Source organism: Heloderma suspectum, chromosome 6 (assembly GCF_057233095.1).
Source record: "Heloderma suspectum isolate Gila_16-S chromosome 6, 16-S_ref, whole genome shotgun sequence".
In the NCBI taxonomy this organism is placed as follows: Eukaryota; Metazoa; Chordata; class Lepidosauria; order Squamata; family Helodermatidae; genus Heloderma; species Heloderma suspectum.
Window position 1 is genome coordinate 129,296,763 of NC_139463.1, and position 21,446 is coordinate 129,318,208.

The 21,446-nt window shown below is 58.5% G+C and overlaps 1 protein-coding gene across 1 annotated transcript in view; it reads right to left on the reverse strand.

The window, feature by feature from the left end:
• Positions 1-348: 348 nt before the first annotated feature.
• MINK1 (misshapen like kinase 1) overlaps positions 349-21,446 on the reverse strand; it is a 58,460-nt gene continuing 37,362 nt past the window's right edge. The window contains exons 12-34 of the mRNA XM_084808134.1: positions 21,335-21,404; positions 20,810-21,020; positions 20,535-20,651; positions 19,845-19,931; positions 19,488-19,706; positions 19,134-19,319; positions 18,319-18,585; positions 16,798-16,892; positions 15,522-15,634; positions 13,492-13,580; positions 12,800-12,823; positions 8,801-8,970; positions 7,301-7,418; positions 6,558-6,701; positions 5,883-5,994; positions 5,173-5,331; positions 4,921-5,064; positions 4,474-4,608; positions 3,671-3,771; positions 3,139-3,288; positions 2,813-2,972; positions 2,523-2,662; positions 349-1,899 (exon numbers count right to left, since the gene is read on the reverse strand). Coding sequence (XP_084664260.1) covers positions 1,816-1,899; positions 2,523-2,662; positions 2,813-2,972; positions 3,139-3,288; positions 3,671-3,771; positions 4,474-4,608; positions 4,921-5,064; positions 5,173-5,331; positions 5,883-5,994; positions 6,558-6,701; positions 7,301-7,418; positions 8,801-8,970; positions 12,800-12,823; positions 13,492-13,580; positions 15,522-15,634; positions 16,798-16,892; positions 18,319-18,585; positions 19,134-19,319; positions 19,488-19,706; positions 19,845-19,931; positions 20,535-20,651; positions 20,810-21,020; positions 21,335-21,404 — 3,095 coding nt within the window. The 3' untranslated portion in view covers positions 349-1,815. The remainder of the gene's footprint in view (positions 1,900-2,522; positions 2,663-2,812; positions 2,973-3,138; positions 3,289-3,670; positions 3,772-4,473; positions 4,609-4,920; positions 5,065-5,172; positions 5,332-5,882; positions 5,995-6,557; positions 6,702-7,300; positions 7,419-8,800; positions 8,971-12,799; positions 12,824-13,491; positions 13,581-15,521; positions 15,635-16,797; positions 16,893-18,318; positions 18,586-19,133; positions 19,320-19,487; positions 19,707-19,844; positions 19,932-20,534; positions 20,652-20,809; positions 21,021-21,334; positions 21,405-21,446) is intronic.

The following is a 21,446-nucleotide window of genomic DNA, read 5'->3' on the forward strand; positions in this document are numbered from 1 at the left end:
GCTGTCGGGGCGAATGTTCGAACCCTGCTCTTTCAGATGCTGCCTGCGAGACTTCAGTTATCTTATAGGGGCAGCTGCAGAAGTAGCAGCGGTTTTTTAAAACCTGAGAGCAGCCACCCCCCAAAGGGCACAGCAGCCACGCCTGCAGCTGGAAGGAGCGCCCGGGCTTCGAGGGGGCCTCTCCCTTGGCCAGGAGCGCCCCTTCTTGGCCCTGGCTGGCGTGTGCTCAAATCCCATGCAGATGAGCAGCAGCAGCTCCGCGGTGCTGCCCCAAAGTGAGGCTCACGCGGACCAGAGCCTCCCTCGTTGTTCGCGGCAATGAAAAGGAGCGACAGCCGTGCCAGGAGGAATCACAGATTTTGGTTCTTTTATTAACAGATGAAATGCCAAGGCCACCGCTGAGTTCTGGAGGGTGGGGCGCCTCCCTCCTCCCCACGGGGGGGGGGGTTCGGGGGAGGATTTTGTACAAATGCAAGCAAAAGACACAAGAAACCAAGTTGCCCAAAGAGGGCTGCCCAGCGCATCCTCCTTCTCAGCTGGCGTCTCAGCATAACCCCAAACCCAGCAAGGAATGGGGGGTGGGGGGCGTGGGGCAGCAGGCCACAGCAAGTTATTCACCACAGCGTAGGATGGGAGCTGAATGCACGCCCACCTCCCACCTCGGGAGGGAAAGAGCCCCCTGGCCAAAAAGAGGCCTCCCAGGGCAGAGGAGACCCTGCATGCCCCTCCACCCCCCAACCCCCCCATTGGCTGGGCCATTAAAGTGCTTTGTTAGTTCATTACTGAAATCGCCATTACAAAAGAGTGATAATTAAAGCAAAATATACAGAGCTCCCCCCTTGGAGGGGGTGGGAGAGAATTCTGATATGCACCCACATACATCCCATGGCGGGGGGGGGGGGGGGGGCGGCACCAGTACAGCTGCAACCCAGATCTGAGCTTGTGCGAGAGAAAGGAAGCCAGCTGATGGGGGGTCACATGCTACGTGAGGATGGGGGTGTTTCAGAAGTGGACTGCCGTGGGGAGAAGGTGGGTTTGGGTGGTGCCCAGCCATGGTGCTCCAGTCAGTTTCTAGACACTCCAGTACGTGTGGGGGAGGGGAAAGGAGGGGTGCAGAAGGGGGGAGGGGTGCCCTCTGGTACAACCCAGGAGAGCATCCGCCCTCCCCCTCTGGCAGCCTCCCCCCAGCTACAGCGACACCCGCTTCCCCAAGCTGCTGTGGGGAGGCAGGGCAGTTCCTCCTCCTCCAGCTGCGGGGCGGGGCGGGGCGGGGCTCCCAGCTGCTTTGTCTATTTACATGATTCGGCTTTGGCCATCCCATTCCTGGCCTCGGCCTCCCCCCAGAGCCCCTGCAAGGGGCACTGAAATGCTGTTGAAACCTGGGATGGGGGTGGGGACGCAACTCTTGCATGTCTCCCCAGCCCCCTCACGACTGCCTGCAGAGGGACCAGCACAGATATTTCTGGGATCTGGATGTGGCAACGGATGACTATTCAGAGAGTCCTGCTTAGAACTGATGTCCTCACAAGCTCCCAACTTCTCCCCGTCAGAAACGGGGCCAGGAGAGTAAGCGGGGAGCAGAGGCCTCGCCCCCCGCCTCAAAATGGCAGCCAGGGGAGGGCGAGGCTGGGAGTGAACCACCAAGGCATCGGCTTCACGGGCCGGTCGGCTCCGGGCGGTCAGTCGTCTGGAGCTGAGCAGGCATCTGCCGGGCCTGTCCTCGGTGTCCTCCTCCTGTTCCTTCTGGTGTGGAGTGGGGCGGGTGGGCGGGTGGGCGGGCGGGAGGGAGGGAGGGAGGGTTGGATGAGGCCCCCCTCACCAGTTCATGATGCAGTTTCTGTTCAGCGTCATGAAGTAGACTTGGCTGCTGCCCCCGGAGCGCACCGAGGCAAAGAACACCTGCAGAAGGGAGGAAGGCAGCTGGACATGCGCAGGCGCTGGACCCCAGCCCTCCAGCGGAGTCGTGCAGCTGCCTCTGGAGTCATCCCTGCGCTCCTGCCACACTCCTTGAGCTTTTTGCAGTGCTACCAGAAAGCTTGATCTCTTCCCACCCTGGTCCTCTTCCCCTGGATCCCAGCTTCTCAAACCAGCAGAGCCGTTACTGGGCCCATGGCCAAGGGAGGGCAGTCTCTCCCCCACCACCCCAAGCTCCTGCTGAGCCTTTGCTGGCTGTGGTTCACAAGGAGCTCCCAGATGCAGACACGTGGGAGAGGAATCTGGTAAAAAAAGCGGCCCCCGCCCGGCCATGCGTGACGCACAAGTCCTGGATGCGCTGGCTGGGCCCAGGGGCTCCAGAGGCAGGCCCAGGATAGGTGGGCCCATGCCTGCCCAGCCTTTGGGAAATTGCTCCCAGAGGAGGAGGAGATGGGGAGGGTCCAGCCCCACAAAGAGTGTGGGGGCCCTGCCACGCTGCAATCTGCCTGGGGAGGGCAGGACGGTCCTCCTGAGCCCATGAGAATCCTGCCCCCTTCCGGCTGGGGCTCACTCGGCACAAGGGAGGGAGGCCCAGCAAGCTCGCCCACCTTGTCGTTTCGCTCACACAGGAACTTCAGCCGCTGGGCCCGTTTGTGCATGAAGACACCGTCCAGGTGCCCTGTCTCCACTGACCGGATCTCAATGGCTTTCTCGCCCCACCCCATGATCTGGTTGGAGCAGATGTACGCTGGGGGGGTGGGGGAGAGAAAAGCCGTAAGCCAGCTGCACTGGGCCCAGGAATCCCCCCGCCCCCCCACCTGGACCCCTCTGCCCACCTCCAGTGGGCCTCTTGGGATGTCTGGCCTGCCGCCTTTCCCTGCTCCCGCCCCAGGCTCACCTACGGAGGTGGGCATCTCCCCCCACTGCAGCACTACATCCTTGATGATGCGCCCATAGGTGTTGACGTAAACACCCTCATCCTCGTAGCAGAGGAGCATCTCCATCCCTTCGGTGTTGGGCAGGAAGATGATGGCGTGGGGGGTGATATGGGACTGGATCTGGAGCAGAGGGGAGGAGAGGGAGGCTCGCCGGAGCGTCCATCAGAATGCTGCCTGGGGCCGGGCCACCGCGAGGCGGCAGCCCCGCCCAGCCCCGCCCCCGGCAGCCCCGGCGAGACCGGCTCAACCCCAGCTTCTGTAGGCACCGCCTCTGCCTGCAACTCACGTGCACGGGGATGTAGATGTCGTAGTTGTTCCCTGAGTCCACATCAATGGCGTGGAAACCAGCACATGAGCCGTAGATGACTTTGAGCCGCTGGCCTTCCTCCACAGTCAGCTCTACCAGCAGTGGCCGGTGAGGCAGGTCAGCAAAAGACTAAAATGCCGCCGGGGAGAGAGAGACAGGCAGACACGGAGACGCCCCCTCAGGCTTCCTGGCTCAGTCTGACTGAACAACGAGTAGGCAAGACCACAACTCGCTAGCGTGGACCCCATGGAAAGTCCAGGCAGCGTTCATGGCAGGCCAGGGCTTGCGAGTCCTCCAGAGACACTCTGCCGGCCCCCGCCCCACTCCAGCCGCGGCCATTCCAGCCAAACGTCACCTCCTCTTCCCCTGCTGTGGTGGGGGGAGGGAGGCTCTTGCCCTGGCTTGCTGAGGGTCAAGTGCAGCAACCTGCAGATTTCAGAGCACCCAGGAGTGTCCAAAGCTGCCTCCCAGAAAAGCTCAGCGTCCCACCCCCCACCCATTTCCCCAGTACCTTGAAGGCCATGAATTTGTGATAGGGCTTTGGTGCCCAGGCGTAGACCTCCACTGAGTTCTTGAGTGCAATGACCAGGAACTTGATCCGTTCATACTTTACTGTGGGAGAGACGAGGCGGGCAAGAGTCAGAAGGAGAAATGCTTCAGGCTGGAGCAGTCTCCCCTGGGTGGTTCCGAGGGGCAGCTTTAAGGCCTCTCCCTAACTGGGCTCAAAACAGGGACATCCACAGTTGGGCTTCTTCCTTCCCATTTCTTCTGGAGATTATCCAGTGGATGTGGGTCTACCATGACCCCTCACTGCCCCTGGGCCTGGGAAGAATCTTGGCCCTGATCCAGCTGGCCTGTGAGTTTGGGATGCCTCCCCATGCAATTGGGCTCGCTTGCTGCAGTCATCTGGAGCTCTTTGCTCTGCAGTTGACTTTTCTGCACTGCCCTTGTCTTTGGCTTTGTGGCCTGGATTGGGGCCTGGGGCGGTGGATGGCCCTGCATGGGTGTGTGAGAAGGTCTCCTATCTCAAAACAAAACACAAGATTACATTCTTTGCATTTTAACTTTTTAAAATTACATTCCTAATTATGGATGTGGTTCGATTTGGGGAGGAGGGGAGGATGGGGGGGAGGAGGGGAGGATGGGGGGGAGGTTATACAATATGGTACATGGCCAGTCAAAAATTAACCCTAAATGGGGTTCACGTGCAAAGGTATTCCTTCCTCAAAGCTGAGTTCTGTGTGTTGCAGAATTAAACACAGCCAGTTTGGTGCCCAGCCAGGAAGTTCCCAGAAGGGCCTCTCCATGGCTTACCCACGCGATAGTGGACGCAGCCCTCCATGTCCCCCACAGTGGTCCAGCCTTGCTTCTTCTCCACTTCAGGGTCGTTGTGCAAAATCTTGTTCCGCAGCCAGGAAAGGTAGTAGACACGAAGCTTGTTCCTCTTCCCTGAGGATGGGAGAGAGGGAAAGGGGCACGGGGCCCCCCACCCCGCAAAGGATCATTATTCACAGGGAAGGGTGGGGAGAAGTGAACATGGATAGCAGCTGGAGGGAGCTCAAAATGTGGAGGGGCATTTGCATGCAGATGTCCGTGGTTTCCTAAGCGGTGAGGAGGGCACTATTCAGTGGCTTCGTGGCCCTGTCAGGCTTGGTGTGCCTCTGCAAGCATCACGGCTTCCTCTCCTCCATGGCACTTCAGGGAATGAGGGGCTGGGCTGGGGCAGCTGATGGGGGCAGCACTCCTGGCAGCTCCTCTCACCAGAGATGGTGGTCAGGAGGTTGAGGCCTTCCAGGACGTCCATCTGCTGAAAGCGGCGGCGGCTGATGAGGCTGTAGACCTTGCCTTGCCCACTGCGGTCCAGGAGCATCAGCCCGTTCTCGGTTCCCACCAGCAAGTTGACCCCTGTGGGCACCAAGGTGGAGGCAGGGTGAGCTGGCCCAGGAGCCGACCTCCTTCCCCCACCCCGAGGCAGCTGCCCCCCCTCCCCTCCCCTCCCCTCCCCACGCTCACCCCAGAGGGCGGCACACAGGATCTCTGAGTTGAAGCGCTTCTTGTACTTGCGGATCTCTGGCGTGTCACTGTGGGGCCGCGTGTTGGTGGGGTTCACATTGACCACTGAGCCTTTCCGGGCTTCAAGCTGCAGCTGCTCCAGCCGCCCCGGGTCGAATGCTGGGGGGGTGGGGGGAGAGACCGTCAGGCTTTTCTGCTGTGGAGGGGCCGGAGCCAAGGCCTGTCTGGCTGTTTCTCTGACACTGCTGCGAGCTTGGCTGGGAGGCCACACATGCTCCGGGGCCCCACATACCTGCTTTGGGATGGCGTGGGCTTCACGCCTGGAGCACTAAATAAAAACAGGGCAGCAGAACGTGGAACATGCCCTTTTGTGGTGGCTGTACTCATTCTGTGAGAATACCACCTCCACAAGATTTTTGGCAATAAAAGGGGGCTCAAGGTTCTAGCTCTCAAGGCTGCTGTGGGCAGCTAGGCAGGGCTCAAATGTCAGACCTCTGCAGAGCTCTATGGCCATATGTGGAATTTATCAGGCAAAAGAAACAAATGCATATATTGTTAGCATGGTAATGTTTGGCTTTTCTTGATGCAGAACCTGGATGTTTTGATAAAATGCCCCATCTACACACACGGCCAGCGCTCCCTCTCTCACGCGGGAAGAGCCCTTCTCCCTCCCCACAAATCCCTGTGTGGGCCCCTCCTGCCCTCCTCACCAGTTACAGGAATGGTGTCTCCCCCGCCTGGTGAGCTCTGATAGATGCCCAGGTCCACAAACATGGTGAAGGAGCTTTTCCCAGGCGCCTTGACGAGCCCACGCGACTGGTACTGCGGCAAGGTGGGAGGAGATCAGGCTGGTTAGGGGCTGTTTCTGGGCCTTGCAGGACAGCGTGAGCGCCAGACCTTCACACCGCTCCCCCGTGTTTGCAAATTGGGCCCCCTCCTTCAGCCCTGGCGGTGCCTTGCTAAGTGGCCCTGGCTCCTGGGGACAGCCACCTCCTTGCAAGTGCTGAGAGGGAGCCCCCCCCCATCCCCAGCCACCCAAGGGGGCCCCTTCCCAAATCCTCACTTGCCAACATGAAAGTGTGCAAACCCACCCCCAATGGATCTGGGGGCCCAAATTCCAGGTAATTCTAACAGGGCTGGACTGAGGCACCCAAAGTCCTTGGCAATCGTCAGCGCCTGCACCTTCGGCCGGTCCGTTACTCCCAGCACCCAGGCGGAGGGGGCTGAGGCTGAGAAGGAGCAACTGAGCCACAGCCACGCAAAGGAGCTGGTGGCCAAAGGAGACCCAAAGCCCCTCCCCTTTGTTGAAGCCCCTGCTCTGCCCTCCATGGTCTCCCCGTCTGTACACCCCCCTCCTGCAGTTCTGTGCCGTCCTCCAAGCTCACATCCGTGGGCGTGTCCTTGGCAGGGGAGGAGGAACCGTTGCTGCTTTTGGCCTCCGTGGGCGAATGGCTGGGCTGAACCACGTCGGGCAGGTTGGTGTAGCCATTGCTGTCACTGTGCAGGAGGCCGCGCTCCTCCTCGGGGGTCTGGAGGAGGAGGAAGGGAGGAGGGGCAACGCTGAGGTGGAGGGAGCTGCTTGGGGAGGAACACAGCCTCCAGCCCTGGGGGTGGGGGTCTGGAAGCAGCTACACGCTCAGGCTCCCAGGGCAGGGCTCGGCATCTTGCTTGGCAGTTTGAGCTTTTCCCTCCTAAAAAGAATACAGCAGGCTTCTGGCCCTCCCTGTGATGGAGGTAGGAGGCCAGCTCTGAAAAGCTCGGGACCCCAAAACAGAACTTCCCCCATTTCTCTGCCATGAGGCCTCATCAGTCACATGGAAGGAATGCCCAGGATGGGGCAGGCTTAAAGATCTAAGCAAATAACTAAGCTACAGAACAAAAAGTAGAAGCCTGCAAGCTGAGAATACTGAAGCAGTTGGCCTGTGCCTGAACCACTGATTCGAAGCGTGTGGTTTTATTGCAGGGCGGGGGGGATATGGGCCTTCATGGGTGTAGAGGAGGGGGTTTCTCTGCCCAGCTCTGAAGGATTCAGCTCCTTGGCCGAATTTAAGCTGAGGAAGCATGACGTGGTCCCAGGACGGAGAGAAGGGAGGGGGCTCTCCCAAGTGGGCAGGGCGGGGGGGCTCACCCGTTGCACCAGCATAGTGCCCTCGCCATAAGAGCTCTCTGAGCCGCCGCTGCCGCCACCTGGCAGGTCCTCCACATCGTGCACAACCATTGTGCTCACGGAGTCTGTGTCACCGTCCCTGGAGCAGAGATGGGAGGTCAGAACGTGTGCAGGAGCAAGAGTGGAATGCGTGTGCCCCACGGAGGCCTCTGACGCTGGAGCGCAATAGAGTCGTCACGCCTAGGGGCCATCGACTGCCATTGTTATGCACTTTATTGCTGTGAGCTGCCTTGGGAGGGCTTCTGCCCTGAAAGGCAGCCAAGAAAATTTTAGAATGAATACAATGAATAATGGACTCGTACTCCAGGCATGTGTCAATCCCCTCTTAAAGCCATCCGAAGTAGCGGCCATCACAACGTCTTGTGGTAGCAAATTCCACAATTGAATTATGTGCTGAAGAAGCCCTTCCTTTGATCTGTCCTGGATCTCCCACCAATCGGCTTCATAGGACGACCCCAGTGGGCTCCAGCATTATGCAGGAGGGAGGAACATTTCTATCCACTTTCCTCACACTAGGCATCGCTCTGTGCACCTCTGTCACGTCTCCCCTTCCTTGCCTTCTTTCTAAGCAAAACACTCCTAGACGCTGCAACCATTCCTCATATGGGAGTTGCTGTAGCTCCTTGATCACTTCGGTTTCCTTCTTCTGCACCTTTTTCAACTCTCTAATGTCCTTTTTGACGCGTGGTGACAAGAACTGAACACAATACTCCAAATGTGGTTGTGCCGTGGATTTGTATAAGGGCAGCATGATCTTGGCAGTTTTATTTTTGATCCCTTCCCTAATTATGCCTGATATGGAATTAGCCAGTTTTCACAGCAACCACACACAGGGGCGACATCTTCACTGAGCCGCCCGTCACGACCCCCAGATCCTTTTCCTGGTCAGCCACCACCAGCTCAGACCTCGTCAGCGTCTACGTGAAGCCAAGATTTCTGTCCCCGACATGCGTCACTTCGCACTTGCTTGCACTCAGCTGCGTCTGCCACTTGGCTGCCCATTCCCCCAGTCTGGAGAGCTCCTCGCAATCCCCTCTTGTTTTAACCACCCTACATAATTTGGTGTCATCAGCAAACGTGGCCACCTGAGGCTGAAGACACCTGAGGCTGAACAAATGTGGCCACCAGAGGCTGGACAGCCATCTGCCAGGGATGCTCTGACTTCCTGCACTGAGCAGGGGGTTGGACTCGATGGCCTTGTAGGCCCCTTCCAACCCTACTATTCTATGATTCTATTCTATGATTCACCTCGCTGCTCACCCTGAACTCCACAGAGTGTGATATGGGCCCCCCCTGACTCTGCACTTTGAAGCCCAATCATGCAGGTCCTCGTTCACCTCAGGGACAGCGGACGCTGTGGGGTCGTGCACATGTGTGGAAGGTGCCCAGCCCAGCCAAAGAGCACTGAATGGGTTTGGGCAACGTGTGCACACAGATGCCCTGTGCTCCCGCACAACTCACCGAGCCCCTGGGGTGTCTGTGCCAGGCTCAGAGTGCGCTCCCTCGGCCTCCTCCTCCTCCTCCTCCTCCTCACTGGAGTCCATCTCCTCGCTGGAGGAGGAGTAGTCCATGGCCTTCTTGAGGGGCTTGGGGGCTGCCTCCTCCGGCCGCTCCTTCAGCAGCACGAAATTCTAGGCAGGGAGAGAAAGTGGGGGGTCTGCCTGTTAACACAAAGTGGGAAGAGCAGAGCCCCAAGCGGCTGCCCCGGGGTGGGGGCGGGGGTGGGGAGAGGCACCTGCTAGGACTGAAGCAACCCACATGGAGGGCTGCCCTGAAGGCCCACACTGGCACTTTGGGAAGGAAACTCAAGAACTTTGGGGCCCAGATAGTTTTCTCATCCATCCTTCCAGTAGTTAGAAGAGGGATAGAAAGGGAACGAAAAATACTCCGGGTGAATGACTGGCTACGAAGGTGGTGCCGACGAGAGAGATTTGGATTCTGGGACCACGGGCTATGCTTCCTGGAAGATGGGCTGTTGGCTAGGGATGGGTTGCACCTCACAAAGGATGGGAAGAATGTGTTTGGCCACAGCATGAAGAACTTCATCAGGAGGGCTTTAAACTGAATCCTACGGGGAAGGGAGATGTAATGTTGGGGGTAACGATGGACATAGGCGCATGCACTGCAATGGAGAGAACAGCTCTGATAGCACCCAATAATAGTCTTCAGACACATGTAGGAAGAAAGCCAGGCTATGAAGCACATGGTCTTCGATGTCTATATACTAATGCCCAGAGTATGGGAAACAAACAGAACGAACTTCAACTCTTAATAAAAGAGGGAAATTATGACTTGATAGGTATAACTGAGACTTGGTGGGATGACTCTCATGACTGGAATACAGCAATTGAAGGATATAACTTGTTCAAAAAGAACAGGAGGAACAGAAAGGGAGGTGGGGTTGCACTGTATGTGAAAAATACATATCTCTGCACAGAAATACAGGAGGAGGAGCTTGGTAGCCCCATCGAGAGTATCTGGGTTGAAATAAATGGAGCAAAGAATAAAAGGAACCTGGTGGTCGGAGTCTACTACCGGCCACCCAATCAAGGAGAAGACAAGGATGAAACTTTTGAAAAGCAAATAGTCAGTGTTTTAAGGAAGCATGATGTAGTAGTAATGGGGGACTTCAATTTCCCCGATATTTGTTGGGAGACAAATTCTGCAAAACATGGCCCCTCCAGGAAATTCCTGACTTGTGTGGCGGATAACTTCCTCCTACAGAAAGTAGAGGAAGGAACTAGAGGATCGGCTATCCTTGACTTGATCCTAACCAACAGAGATGACTTAGTGGATAAAGTAGCAGTTACAGGAACTCTGGGGGAAAGCGACCATGTTGTACTTGAGTTCTTGGTTCTAAGGGAAGCAAAATCCGAGTGTAGTCAAACGCGTACCTTGGATTTTAGGAAAGCTGATTTTCATAAACTCAGAACAATGATCAGTAAGGTCCCATGGCAAGCGATGCTAGCGAGAAAAGGAGTCCAAGATGGGTGGGAGCTTTTAAAAAAGGAAATTCTCAAGGCACAATCACAAGCAATTCCAACAAGAAGAAAAGGTGGAAGACAACAGAAGAAGCCAATGTGGCTTCACAAAAAGCTTAGGGATGACCTGAAAACAAAAAAGGACACATATAGGAAGTGGAAAGAAGGCCAAGTAACAAAGGAAGAGTACAGGCAGGTAGCACAGAATTGCAGGGATGGCGTCAGGAAGGCTAAAGCTGAGAATGAGCTGAGGTTAGCGAGAGATGTTAAAAATAACAAAAAGGCTTTCTTCAGCTACGTGCACAGTAAAAGGCAGAGGAAAGAAATGGTGGTTCAGCTATTAAATAAGGATGGCAAAACGATAACAGATGACAAAGAAAAGGCAGAGGTGCTCAATTCCTACTTTGGCTCAGTCTTCTCCCAAAAGAGGGTCTATGACCCCCCTGGCAAAGGCGAAGTACAGGCTGAAGGGGCAGGATTGCAGCTTGAGATCGATAGGCATATGGTCAAGGAACACCTCATTCCTTTGAATGAGTTCAAATCTCCAGGGCCAGATGAGCTGCATCCTAGAGTCATAAAGGAACTGGCAGAAGAACTCTCAGAACCGCTGTCTATTCTCTTTGAGAAATCATGGAGGACGGGGGAAGTGCCAGATGACTGGAGGAGGGCTAACGTTGTCCCTATCTTCAAAAAGGGTAAAAAGGAGGAACCTGGGAACTACAGACCAGTCAGTCTGACATCAATCCCTGGGAAAATTCTGGAGCAGATCATAAAGCAATCCATCTGGAAGCACCTTGACAACAATGCCATGATTACTCGAAGCCAACATGGATTTGTCAAAAACAAGTCCTGCCAGACAAATCTTATCTCATTTTTTGATCAAGTAACCTCCCTTGTAGACCGTGGGAATGCTGTAGACATCATATACCTCGACTTCAGCAAAGCTTTCGACAAAGTGCCCCATGATCTCCTGATGAGCAAACTAGCTCAAAGTGGGCTAGATGAAACAACGATCCGGTGGATCCACAGTTGGCTACAGAATCGGACTCAGAGAGTGCTTATCAATGGGACCTTCTCAAACTGGGGAGAGGTAACGAGTGGGGTACCACAGGGCTCAGTCCTGGGCCCAGTGCTCTTCAATGTTTTTATGAATGACTTGGAGGAGGAGGTGCAGGGAATGCTGATCAAATTTGCAGATGACACAAAATTGGGAGGGATAGCTAATACTTTGGAAGACAGAAACAAAATTCAAAGTGATCTGGATAGACTGGAGCGCTGGGCAGAAAACAACAGAATGACATTTAATAGGGACAAATGCCAAGTTCTCCACCTAGGAAAAAGAAACCAAATGCACAGTTACAAGATGGGGGATACGTGGCTCAACCACACTACAAGCGAGAAGGATCTTGGAATTGTTGTCGATCACAAGCTGAATATGAGCCAACAATGTGATGTGGCTGCAAAAAAGGCAAATGCTCTTTTGGGCTGCATTCATAGAAGCATCGCTTCCAAATCCTGGGAAGTACTAGTTCCCCTCTACTCAGCACTGGTTAGGCCTCATCTGGAGTACTGTGTCCAGTTCTGGGCACCACACTTTAAGAAGGATGCAGACAAACTGGAGAGGGTTCAGAGGAGGGCAACAAAGATGATCGGGGGACTGGAAACAAAGCCCTATGAAGAGAGACTGAAAGAACTGGGCATGTTTAGCCTTGAGAAGAGAAGACTGAGGGGAGATATGATAGCACTCTTCAAATACTTGAAAGGTTGTCACAGAGAAGAAGGCCAGGATCTCTTCTTGATCATCCCAGAGTGCAGGACACGGAATAATGGACTCAAGTTACAGGAAGCCAGATTCCGGCTGAACATCAGGAAAAACTTCCTGACTGTAAGAGCAATACGACAATGGAACCAATTACCTGGGGAGGTGGTGGGCTCTCCTACACTAGAGGCCTTCAAGATGAGGCTGGACAGCCATTTGTCAGGGATGCTCTGACTTGGATTCCTGCATTGAGCAGGGGGTTGGACTCGATGGCCTTGTAGGCCCCTTCCAGCCCTACTATTCTATGATTCTATAACGGTGGGGAGGCCAAGTGCAGGGGGGGGCATGGGCCTCCCCGCTGCACCCTTATGGCACGAGGAGGGGTGGGGGAGAACAGTCGCCGTCTGTGCTGCCTGCATGCTGTCCAGTCCCCATGTCCTCACGTCACAGCTCCCACATGCACCCACCTGGAAGCGGAAGCTACCAGCCCCCCAAAAGCCGCAGGGAAACGGTGCGAGTCCAAAGGCGCGTGCGTGCGTGTGTGGGGAGGCATGGTGAGCTCGCCGCAAGTGGCCACACAGGTGGATCACGGCAGGAGCAAGGGAGAGGAAGGGCAGAGGCAGCAATGGCAAGCAAAGGAGCAGCTCAGCAAGCCCCCTGGGGCTGCCGTGGCAGGGGCAGGCAGAGAGAGACAGACGCTGCAGGGGAGGGGGCACTAACCTCGCCGATTGCCCGCTTATAGCTCTGAGCCGTGCAGAGGGAAAGAGGGAGGGAAGGAAGAAAAAGAAAAGGCAGAGAAGTTAGGTCCACTGACACAAAGGCCCCTGCTCTAACATCCCCCCACCCCACAGTCATCCAGCCATTCTCTGCCCTCCCTTGTAAGTAGGTCCCACAGAGTCCTGAGGGGTGTAGCTTCCATAGCAACTTCCTAGTCCTCGCTGAGGAAGAGAAACAGAAGACAGGGAAGGGGGACTCCTCTATGGCCAGGGGCAGGACTTGACAATCTGCAACCACCCTGTCCCCACTCCCCTGCAAAGTGTTATTCCCAGATTTTTATCGGAGTCCGTGAGACATAATGGGGGCAAAAGAACCCCAAATTCTGTTTAACAGCCATTTCCAGCAGAGCCCATCCAGAAGGTTAAGTGCCAAGATCTGCCTATGAACACGAGACTGAACAGATGAACCCCCAGCCAGACACTGGCAAGAGCTGCCCTCCCCCCACCCCACCCCCGCCAAAAGGGCTTCTTCCCTTTCACCTTTCAAGACTAGCCACACATGACCAGCCCCTGGGTCTCTTCCAATCACGCCTTCCCAAACTGGGCTGCCATGCAACCAACCACAGCACCCCATCCTGTGCTCCCAGGACCTCGCAGGGCAGGGCACAGCACACTCATCCACACCAGGGTACTCACCGCTGGCCGGCCAGGCCGGGAGCGATGATCGTCTGCCTTGGGCTTGTTCCCTTGAGGCAGGATTGGGGAACTGTCCAGTTTTAGGGGAGCTGCAGGAGAGGAGGAATGTATTAGAGCAGCCCAAGGGCAGAAACATGAACCCCGCCCCCCCCATAGCAAACATTTCTGGCTTATTGTCTTGGTCATGATCCAGAGTTCACCTGCTCTTTGTAGGGCCCTGAAGTCGATGGCCAACCTGGACCCTTAGGGCATAAAGGTCCGCTTCCCTTGCCGTGGCCTGCTTCCTCTACGCCCCCTCCCCCTCCAGAAGGGCTGCCTTAGCCACCCCGCCCTTGTCCCTCCCCTACCCACACCTTACTTCAGAGGAGTTGGGGCCCCCACGCTTTGACCTGGGGGGCCTACAACCCAAAGAGACTGACCAGCAGATCAAACCTACTTGCCACATGCAAATAGATTCAAGGTGGAGCATGCTGGGGCCAAAGATCCAAACTCGCATATAAATTTAGAATGTCAAGAGTAGCCCTGCTGGATCAGAAAAAAGGTCCATCTCGGGCAGCGGCAGTGAGGAAGACAGATTCTATGCTAGGGATCATCATCAGGAAAGGGATCGAAACTCAAACTTCCACAATCATACCGCCTTTATATAAATCTAGGGTGTGACCACAATTGGAATAGTGTGAATCATAGAATCATAGAACAGTAGGTTTGGAAGGTGCCTACAAGGCCGTCGAGTCCAACCCCCTGCTCAGTGCAGGAATCCAAGTCAGAGCATCCCCGACAGATGGCTGTCCAGCCTCGTCTTGATGGCCTCCAGTGTGGGAGAGCCCACTGCCTCCCCAGGTAATTGGTTCCATTGTCATATTGCTCTGACAGTCAGGAAGTTTCTCCTGATGTTCAGCTGGTATCTGGCTTCCTGTCACTTGAGCCCATTGTTCCGTGACCTGCACTCTGGGATGATGGAGAAGAGATCCTGGCCTTCCTCTCTGGGACAGCCTTTCAAGTCCTTGAAGAGCACTATCCTATCTCCCCCCCCATCTTCTCTTCTCAAGGCTAAACATGCCCAGTTCCTTCAGTCTCTCCTCACAGGGCTTTGTTTCCAGTCCCCTGATCATCTTTGTTGCCCTCCTCTGAACCCTCTCCAGTTTGTCTGCATCCTTCTTAAAGTGTGGTGCCCAGAACTGGACACAGTAGTCCAGATGAGGCCTAACCAGTGCTGAGTAGAGGGGAACTAGTATTTCACGTGATCTGGAAGCTCAAGGAGCTGGAGCAACTCCCCTGTGAGGAAAGGCTACAGCATTGGGGGGCAGTTTCCTTTAGCAAAGAAGGCAAGAAATGAGGGGGAAAGGCACAGCCAAGGTTGACAGAATGATGGTGTTGAGAAAGTGGGTGGAACTCCCTTTCTCACAATAACCAGAATGAGATTGACCAGCCAAAGGTTCATGGCAGCTAGAACAAAGGACGACTTCTTCCCCCGACACAGAATGAAAGTACGAGATCCACTCCCACAAGATGTGGTGGTGACCTCCGGGGCAGACAGCTTTCAAGGAGAGATGGAAGAGGAAGAGGAGGAGAGGTTTCCCAACACAGCTAAATGCTGACTCCAACCTCAGAAGCAAAACTCTTCCGAAGAAGCAGGCGTTGGGGATTGCGAATATGCTGGGGGTGGTCTTGCCTTCCTGCCCTGCTTGTGGGGTTCCCCATCTGCCTCTAGCACTGCTGGAGGCAGGATGCTAGCCAAGAAGGACCCATCTTGGTCTCACCCAGCAGACAGGCTTTTCCGGCACTCTCACAGTCCTGCCCACCACATTGTCCTCTCTCCCTAGGATGGATGATACTGTGCATGCGCATCTGCTGGGCTGAAAACAGGGAGCCTTGGACTGGGATACCAGTGAGGGCACCTGGGAGTAGCAGGTGCAGGCTGGAGGGAGGGGAAGGGAGGGGAGGAGAGAGAGGGAGCGGCCTCCTTCATCACAAGGGAACTGTGCAAGACATCCCCTCCCTGGACCCCAACAAACCACAGCAGTCCTCACCTCCTATGCGGTTGCGTTCCAGCGAACCCGCCTGGGGCAGGTTGGCGCCCCCAGATTGCAGCAAGCTGTCTGTGCGCTCCCAGCCAGGGTCACTCCTCCGCAGGTCGGGGTTGCTGTGAGGGAAAGAGGGGAGATGCTGCCCTCAGCCTATGGCCACCAGCCCAGCTGACCTGGCCAAGGCCTTCTTTCTCCTGCGCCACCCCGTGCCTGTTCTGCAAGCTGCTCCTCCTCCTGCCAGCAGCCTCACCACCACAGGACCCGTCACCGCAGAGAAGAGAGCCACAGCAGAGAAAGCTGGCTTTCCTGCAAGCCCCCACCGCAGCATCCAAGCGGCTGCCAGTGCGTTGCTCCATTACCTACTGGCGTTTGGCACAGAAGCCAGTGGGTCCCGGGACAGGGTCCGGCCTGCAGGCTGGGGGAGAGGAGGGGCTGGCAAAGGATTCCCCCACTTGGGGCACCTCTCCAGCCGGCTCTGCATGTGGATATGCCACGCAGACTTGCTACGGGGTCTGTGGAGGGGAGCAGAAGCATGTCAAGGGACTGGGGTGGGCGTGGTGAAGGGATTGGGGCTGTGAAACGTTCACGTTGTGGAAGGTCCTGGAGCGAGACTATCGTTGGCGGGGGTGGGTGGGAGAGAGGCTCTCCCAAGCCTGCTGGGCAGTACAGAGACGCCAGAGAGATGGCCGCCCTGCTCGCTGCCCAAGGGAACGCTGCTGCCGTGCGCATCTCCTTTACAGTGCTCAGTGCTTCCCTCCGATGGTCTCGTGTCCAGGTTCCTAGGATGCTGAGCTTCCACACGGGTCAGCTGCTCTTGCTGCCCTTCAAATTCCCCACCTTGAGCACTAAGTGGGCAGGACAAAGGCCCCTCCACGTGGCTCCCTCCTATGTGACAGCCAGGGAAGCTGCTGTTGAGGGGGCTGGTCGCATGAATGGCAAAGGAAAAGCAATACTGGGGAGGAGCCCTCAACTGGCTAGGTAAGGGGGGGGTGCCTCTACGGTCGAGTCAGCCTTGGTTTCTCCAGACACCGAGCAGACCTTCCAACAAGGCAGGTGAAGGGGATTCCAAACCAGCTGCTGCTGGAGAGAGAACCCAGGTGTCCCTGGCTCCCAGAACCCCTCCCCAAATCCAGTCAGTGCTCTTGGCTCACCAAGCCACCCTAACTCTTGCAGTCTCCCCCCACAAAACATTCAACTTCCATCTCAGGAAGGAGGCCCAGGGACAAGGGCAGCTCCCTCCCAGAACCCCACAATGCAAGGAGACAGAATGGCTGGTCACCTGGCACGGACAGCGTGGATTGGCCTGATGCCGCCGCCGCTCACTGCCCCGCTGGTGTTGAGTGCTGTCGCTATGGAGGACGTCCGCTGGGGAACCTGGAAGGGGAGGGAAAGAGTGTGGGCAGAAGGGGCCAGGAACAGACCCGTCTCCTAGAGGACAGGAGCCAGGGATGGACGGCACTGTCCCGCGGAGATCTGGGCCCTTGAGTTCAAGTCTCACCTTGGCTACGGATGCCCTGAAAGAGCTGCTCTCTCTTGGCCTCTGTTCCCCCACAGGAAAAGGGGGATCCCTCCCTCTCTGGCACGGACGGATGAGCAGGGCACTTTGCACGGTAAAATCCTGCCGCCTGCAAGTCGGGGCAACCCTCACAGCCCACTATGAGCACCACTGCCTACCCCAAGACCCCAGTGCTACGCTGGGAAGGCGACTCCCGGGGAACCACCGGGGAGGGGGGGGGGCAGGAGAAGAGAGCGCATGCCTGGCTCCACATGGGTTGTGCTTGCTCAATGAAGCAGGGACAGCAGGGAGGGACCGACAGGTCACAGGCCTCACCTGGCCAGCAGAAGTTCCCCATCCAGCCTGCACAGGCTGGAATTCCTATCAGCCCCTCTCCCTCCCTCCCAAAGCCCCCACCCGCTGGGGGCTCGGGGAGGGGCACGGAGAGGAATCCCAGGCATTGCCTCTGGTCAGTGATCAGAGACAACGGTGGAGATGCCCTTGTGTACCACTCCTCTTCACAGCTGGGAGGGGGAGTGGTGCGCGAAGAGCTCTGCCGGCCCTGCGTCCCCCCCGACGGGCCCCAGCGGGGGGAGTGCCCCTGGGTGGGGGCAGCTGGGATGCACATGCGTTTGCCTTCCCCAGGCCCTGGGCAAGACGCTGGGGAGAGGAGTGCTGCTCCACTGGGCACCTTGGCTGGGGAGGCTCTGGCACGCATGGGGGGAGGCTCTGGCACGCATGGGGGGAGGCTCTGGCACGCATGGGGGGAGGCTCTGGCACGCACCTGACCTACGGGGAAGAAGGGGCTGGCCACGTGGACGGGGCCACTGAAGCGGACGGGGCTTCTGCCCACAGCATCCAACTACCCCGGAGCACCCGCCCCCTGGCAACACTGGGGGGTGGGGATCTGGGTTTGGGGGGGTGGGGATCTGGGTTTGGGCGGGCGGGTGGGCGGGAGGGAGGGAGGGGCAGCCCTGCTCTCACCAAGTCCCAAGCTGGTCTGCAGCTCACGGGCAGGCAGAGCTCCTCCCCAGGCAGAAGATTCCCTGCTCAGCCCCTGAGGGCAGCTCTGGCTGGAAGCACCTCTGCCACACCCAGGAAGACTACTCTGACAATGCCCAGGGGCATTCTGGGAAGAGACCCCCTACACACCGCGGGGCAGGGGAGAGGGGTAGAAGAGTTCAATGTGGTAGAAGAGTTCAATGTGGCAGAAGAGCTCAGCCACGCAGCCCCAGGACCGAAAGAAGGCTGGCCGGCACAGCACACACCAACCCTGCAGGGGCCTTCCTCGTGCCCCCGCCATACCTTGGGGGGGGCCTCAGGATCCATTTTGACCCACGGTCCTCGCTGCTCTGCGGTGGGCCGGGATGGCTGTGGGGCAGGCCCCTCCGAGGTGGGGTCAGAGTTCTGCCGGATCATGCCCGCTCGTGGTGGGGAAGGGGCGGAGGAGGAAGAGGCGGAGTCATGGACAGGGAAAGCGGCCGTGTTCTTGCTGGGCTGGTCCTGCAGCGACTGGGAGCGAGGGACGGGGGCAGCATATGGCTGCAGCGGGACGCGGCGGGCCACGTGGCTCTGCGGAGGGAGGGGCAGAGGCTTAGCAGGGCCTGGCTGCACCCAGCAGGACGGCACCCCAAGGTGATCCCCTACGCTTGGGCCTCTAGCACTGCTCCAACATCGGGTGACCCCCCCGCCGGTTCTGGGCACAACTCACAAGACCAGGTGGCCGCTATACGGACAGCCACTCCCGCGGGCCAGAAACCTGGGGACGGGCTGCACATGCGACTTCCAGGGGGATCTCGCCAACCCTGTGCTGCTCGCCAGACCCCCACCCCCTTCTGGAGAATCCAGGAGTCCTGGCTGCTCGGGCTCCCCCCCTGACCTCGCAGAAGCCCCCGCACAGCCTCATCCCCCTTTCAACGGGCGACGGGTGACCCAGTGCCAAGCTCTCTGCGGCCTCCTGGGAGAAAGCGGCCCAAGGGCAACCAATGGGAGAAGCAGCAGCAGCAATGGCCATGAGCGGCTGGGATGATGGGGGTGGGGGTGGGCACATCCTGCCCACAGCAAGCAGGAGGGAAGCTGCCGCAGTGGTGTTTGGGGAGAGGGGCGGAAGAGTCCCTCACCTTGTGCTGCCCCTCCTGGGGCTCGACAGGGCGCTGCATTGGCGGGGTCTGTGAGGCAGGGGACGAGCTGAGCGACGCCGACTCGGAGCGGGGCTGTGGGGCAGGGTCTGGCCCCGAGCCCCCCAGCTTAGTCTTGGCCACCGGCGAGGCGGAGTTCTGCTTGTTCATGCGCGTCCGCTCCTCCACCTGCGGAGGGGCCCCACGTCAGGCAGGCTGGGAGCCCTGCATGGGGCTGGCAGGCCTCAGCACGGCCCCGCCCCGCCCCGCAGAGCCCGAGGGAGCTGCGCGTGTCCATGCCCACCCCCCGGCGAGAACCTGCCGGGGCGCCGCACATGCCGCTGCAGCCAGGCCCACCTCACGTGCCCAGGTGGGCTTGTCGGCAGGGTTGGCGCTGCGGCTGTAGTGGTACAGGGGCTTCTTCTCCTGCTGCTGCTGCTGCTTGTGGAGCTGCTGCTGCTGCTGCTGCTGCTGCTGCTGCTGCTGCAGGGACTTCAGGTAGGCATGCTCTTGCTGGAGCTGCCGCTGCAGCCGCTCTGACTGCCGCTGCTCCTCCAGCTGCTTCCGCTTGTACTCCTGGAAGGGGGAGGGCCGCTAGACTCCTGCGCGCAGGGCCCGCCCCTGCCCAGGGCCCCACCCGCCAGCACCTGCCCTGGGGCCCCGCCTGGCTGCGCACGGGGGGGGGGGGGGCGAGCAGCCACCCCTCCTCTTTACCAAGAGCAGGGCCTGTTCCTGGAGGAGCTGCTGCTGCAGGATCTCCAGCTGCCTCTGCTCCTCCTCTAACTTGTGCCTGATATACTCCTGGAGGAGGGAGAGAAGGAGAGGAGAGAGGAGAGGAGAGGAGAGGAGAGGAGAGGAGAGGAGAGGAGAGAGGGAGGCGGAGAGAGGGAGGCGGAGAGAGGGAGGCGGAGAGAGGGAGGCGGAGAGAGGGAGGCGGAGGGAGGGAGAGCGGCAGGTGAAGAGGAGAGCGACACCCGACAGAACCGCAACCCAAAGCGCAGAGAGCCACTGAGGGGCCTTCCCGCCCCCGCCCCAGGACAGCCAGGCCCCCCGCCCCATGCACTTCCAGGGAGAGTCCCACAGGGCCCACAGTTGCAGCAGGGAAGCAGGCAAGCAAGCACAGGCAGCCCTGCAGAGATCCCTTCAGGAACAGGATCCTGCCTCCTGGCAACACCCCCACGCCCGCGAGTCCCCTGCGCAGCTTGCACCTTTTCTTGGGGGGCGGAGGCATGGAAGGCCCTGCTCTGGCTCCCAGGAACCCAGCAGGCCCTGTGTGCCTGCCTGGCCTGGTGGCGGCTGCCACCACCACCAGCTGGGCCGGGCAGCGTGCCCACAGTGTGAATTCGCAACAGCTGCTGGGCAGGAGACCACGGGCAGGGGCCAGCAGGCAGGCTGGCATCCCACCTGCTCCCGCTCGGCCTGCCGGCGCTCCTCCTCTCGGCGCATCACTTGCATGTCCTCCAGGCGCCGCTGCTGCTCCTTCTCCTGCAGCTTCCGCTGCTCTCGCTCTCGGCGCTGCTGCTGTGTAGGAGAACCAAAAGGGTGGTCGGGGAGGCCTGGATTGGGAGGGGGGCACGCAGGGCCCACCTCTGCCCTGGGCCTGCTCTGGCACACGCCTTGCAGGCCCTCGGTTACGGTGGAGCAGCTGGCCGGCTAGCCAGCCCCTGCTCCCAGCTCACCTCTTCCACCCGCCGTCTCTCCTCCTTCTGCTCCTCAATACGCCGCTGGCGCTGGTGCAGGAGGTGCTTGATGTGGGCCTCGGAGTCGCGGTGCTGGGCTGCCAGCTGCTGCTGCTGCTGCTTCAGGGCATCCGAGTTGCTCTTGTTCTCCTGCTGCAGGCGAAGGAACTCCCTCCGCAGCGTCGACTCACCCGGGACATTCATGATGGAGCTGGGGGATGGACACGGCAGAGAAGGCCGGTGGGCTGCCAAGGAGCCCCTCAGCCCTGGGTGCTCACTCACCCCATTGCCCCAGAAGGACAGCTTCCCGGAGGGCCCCTCCCCACACAGCTCTCGCCCAGAACCCCAGCGTCAATGCCAGAGAGCATAAGGACAGGTGCCAGCCCCCTCCGCTCCTCCTCCTGGCATCTGCTGGGCCCACCATCACAAGGGCCAGCGGGTGGCCGGAAGGGCGCACGACACTCCTGTGCCGCCGTGAGGTGGGGGTGAGCAAGCGCCACCGTGCTCCATTTCTGTGCCCAATACCTGGGCTCCCCTTCCTCGCCACGCCCATCATCCTCTTCCTCACTGCCACTGTATTCATATTCCGTCTCATCTGCCAGAAGGCAACACAAAGTTAGCACAGTGCAGGACCCTG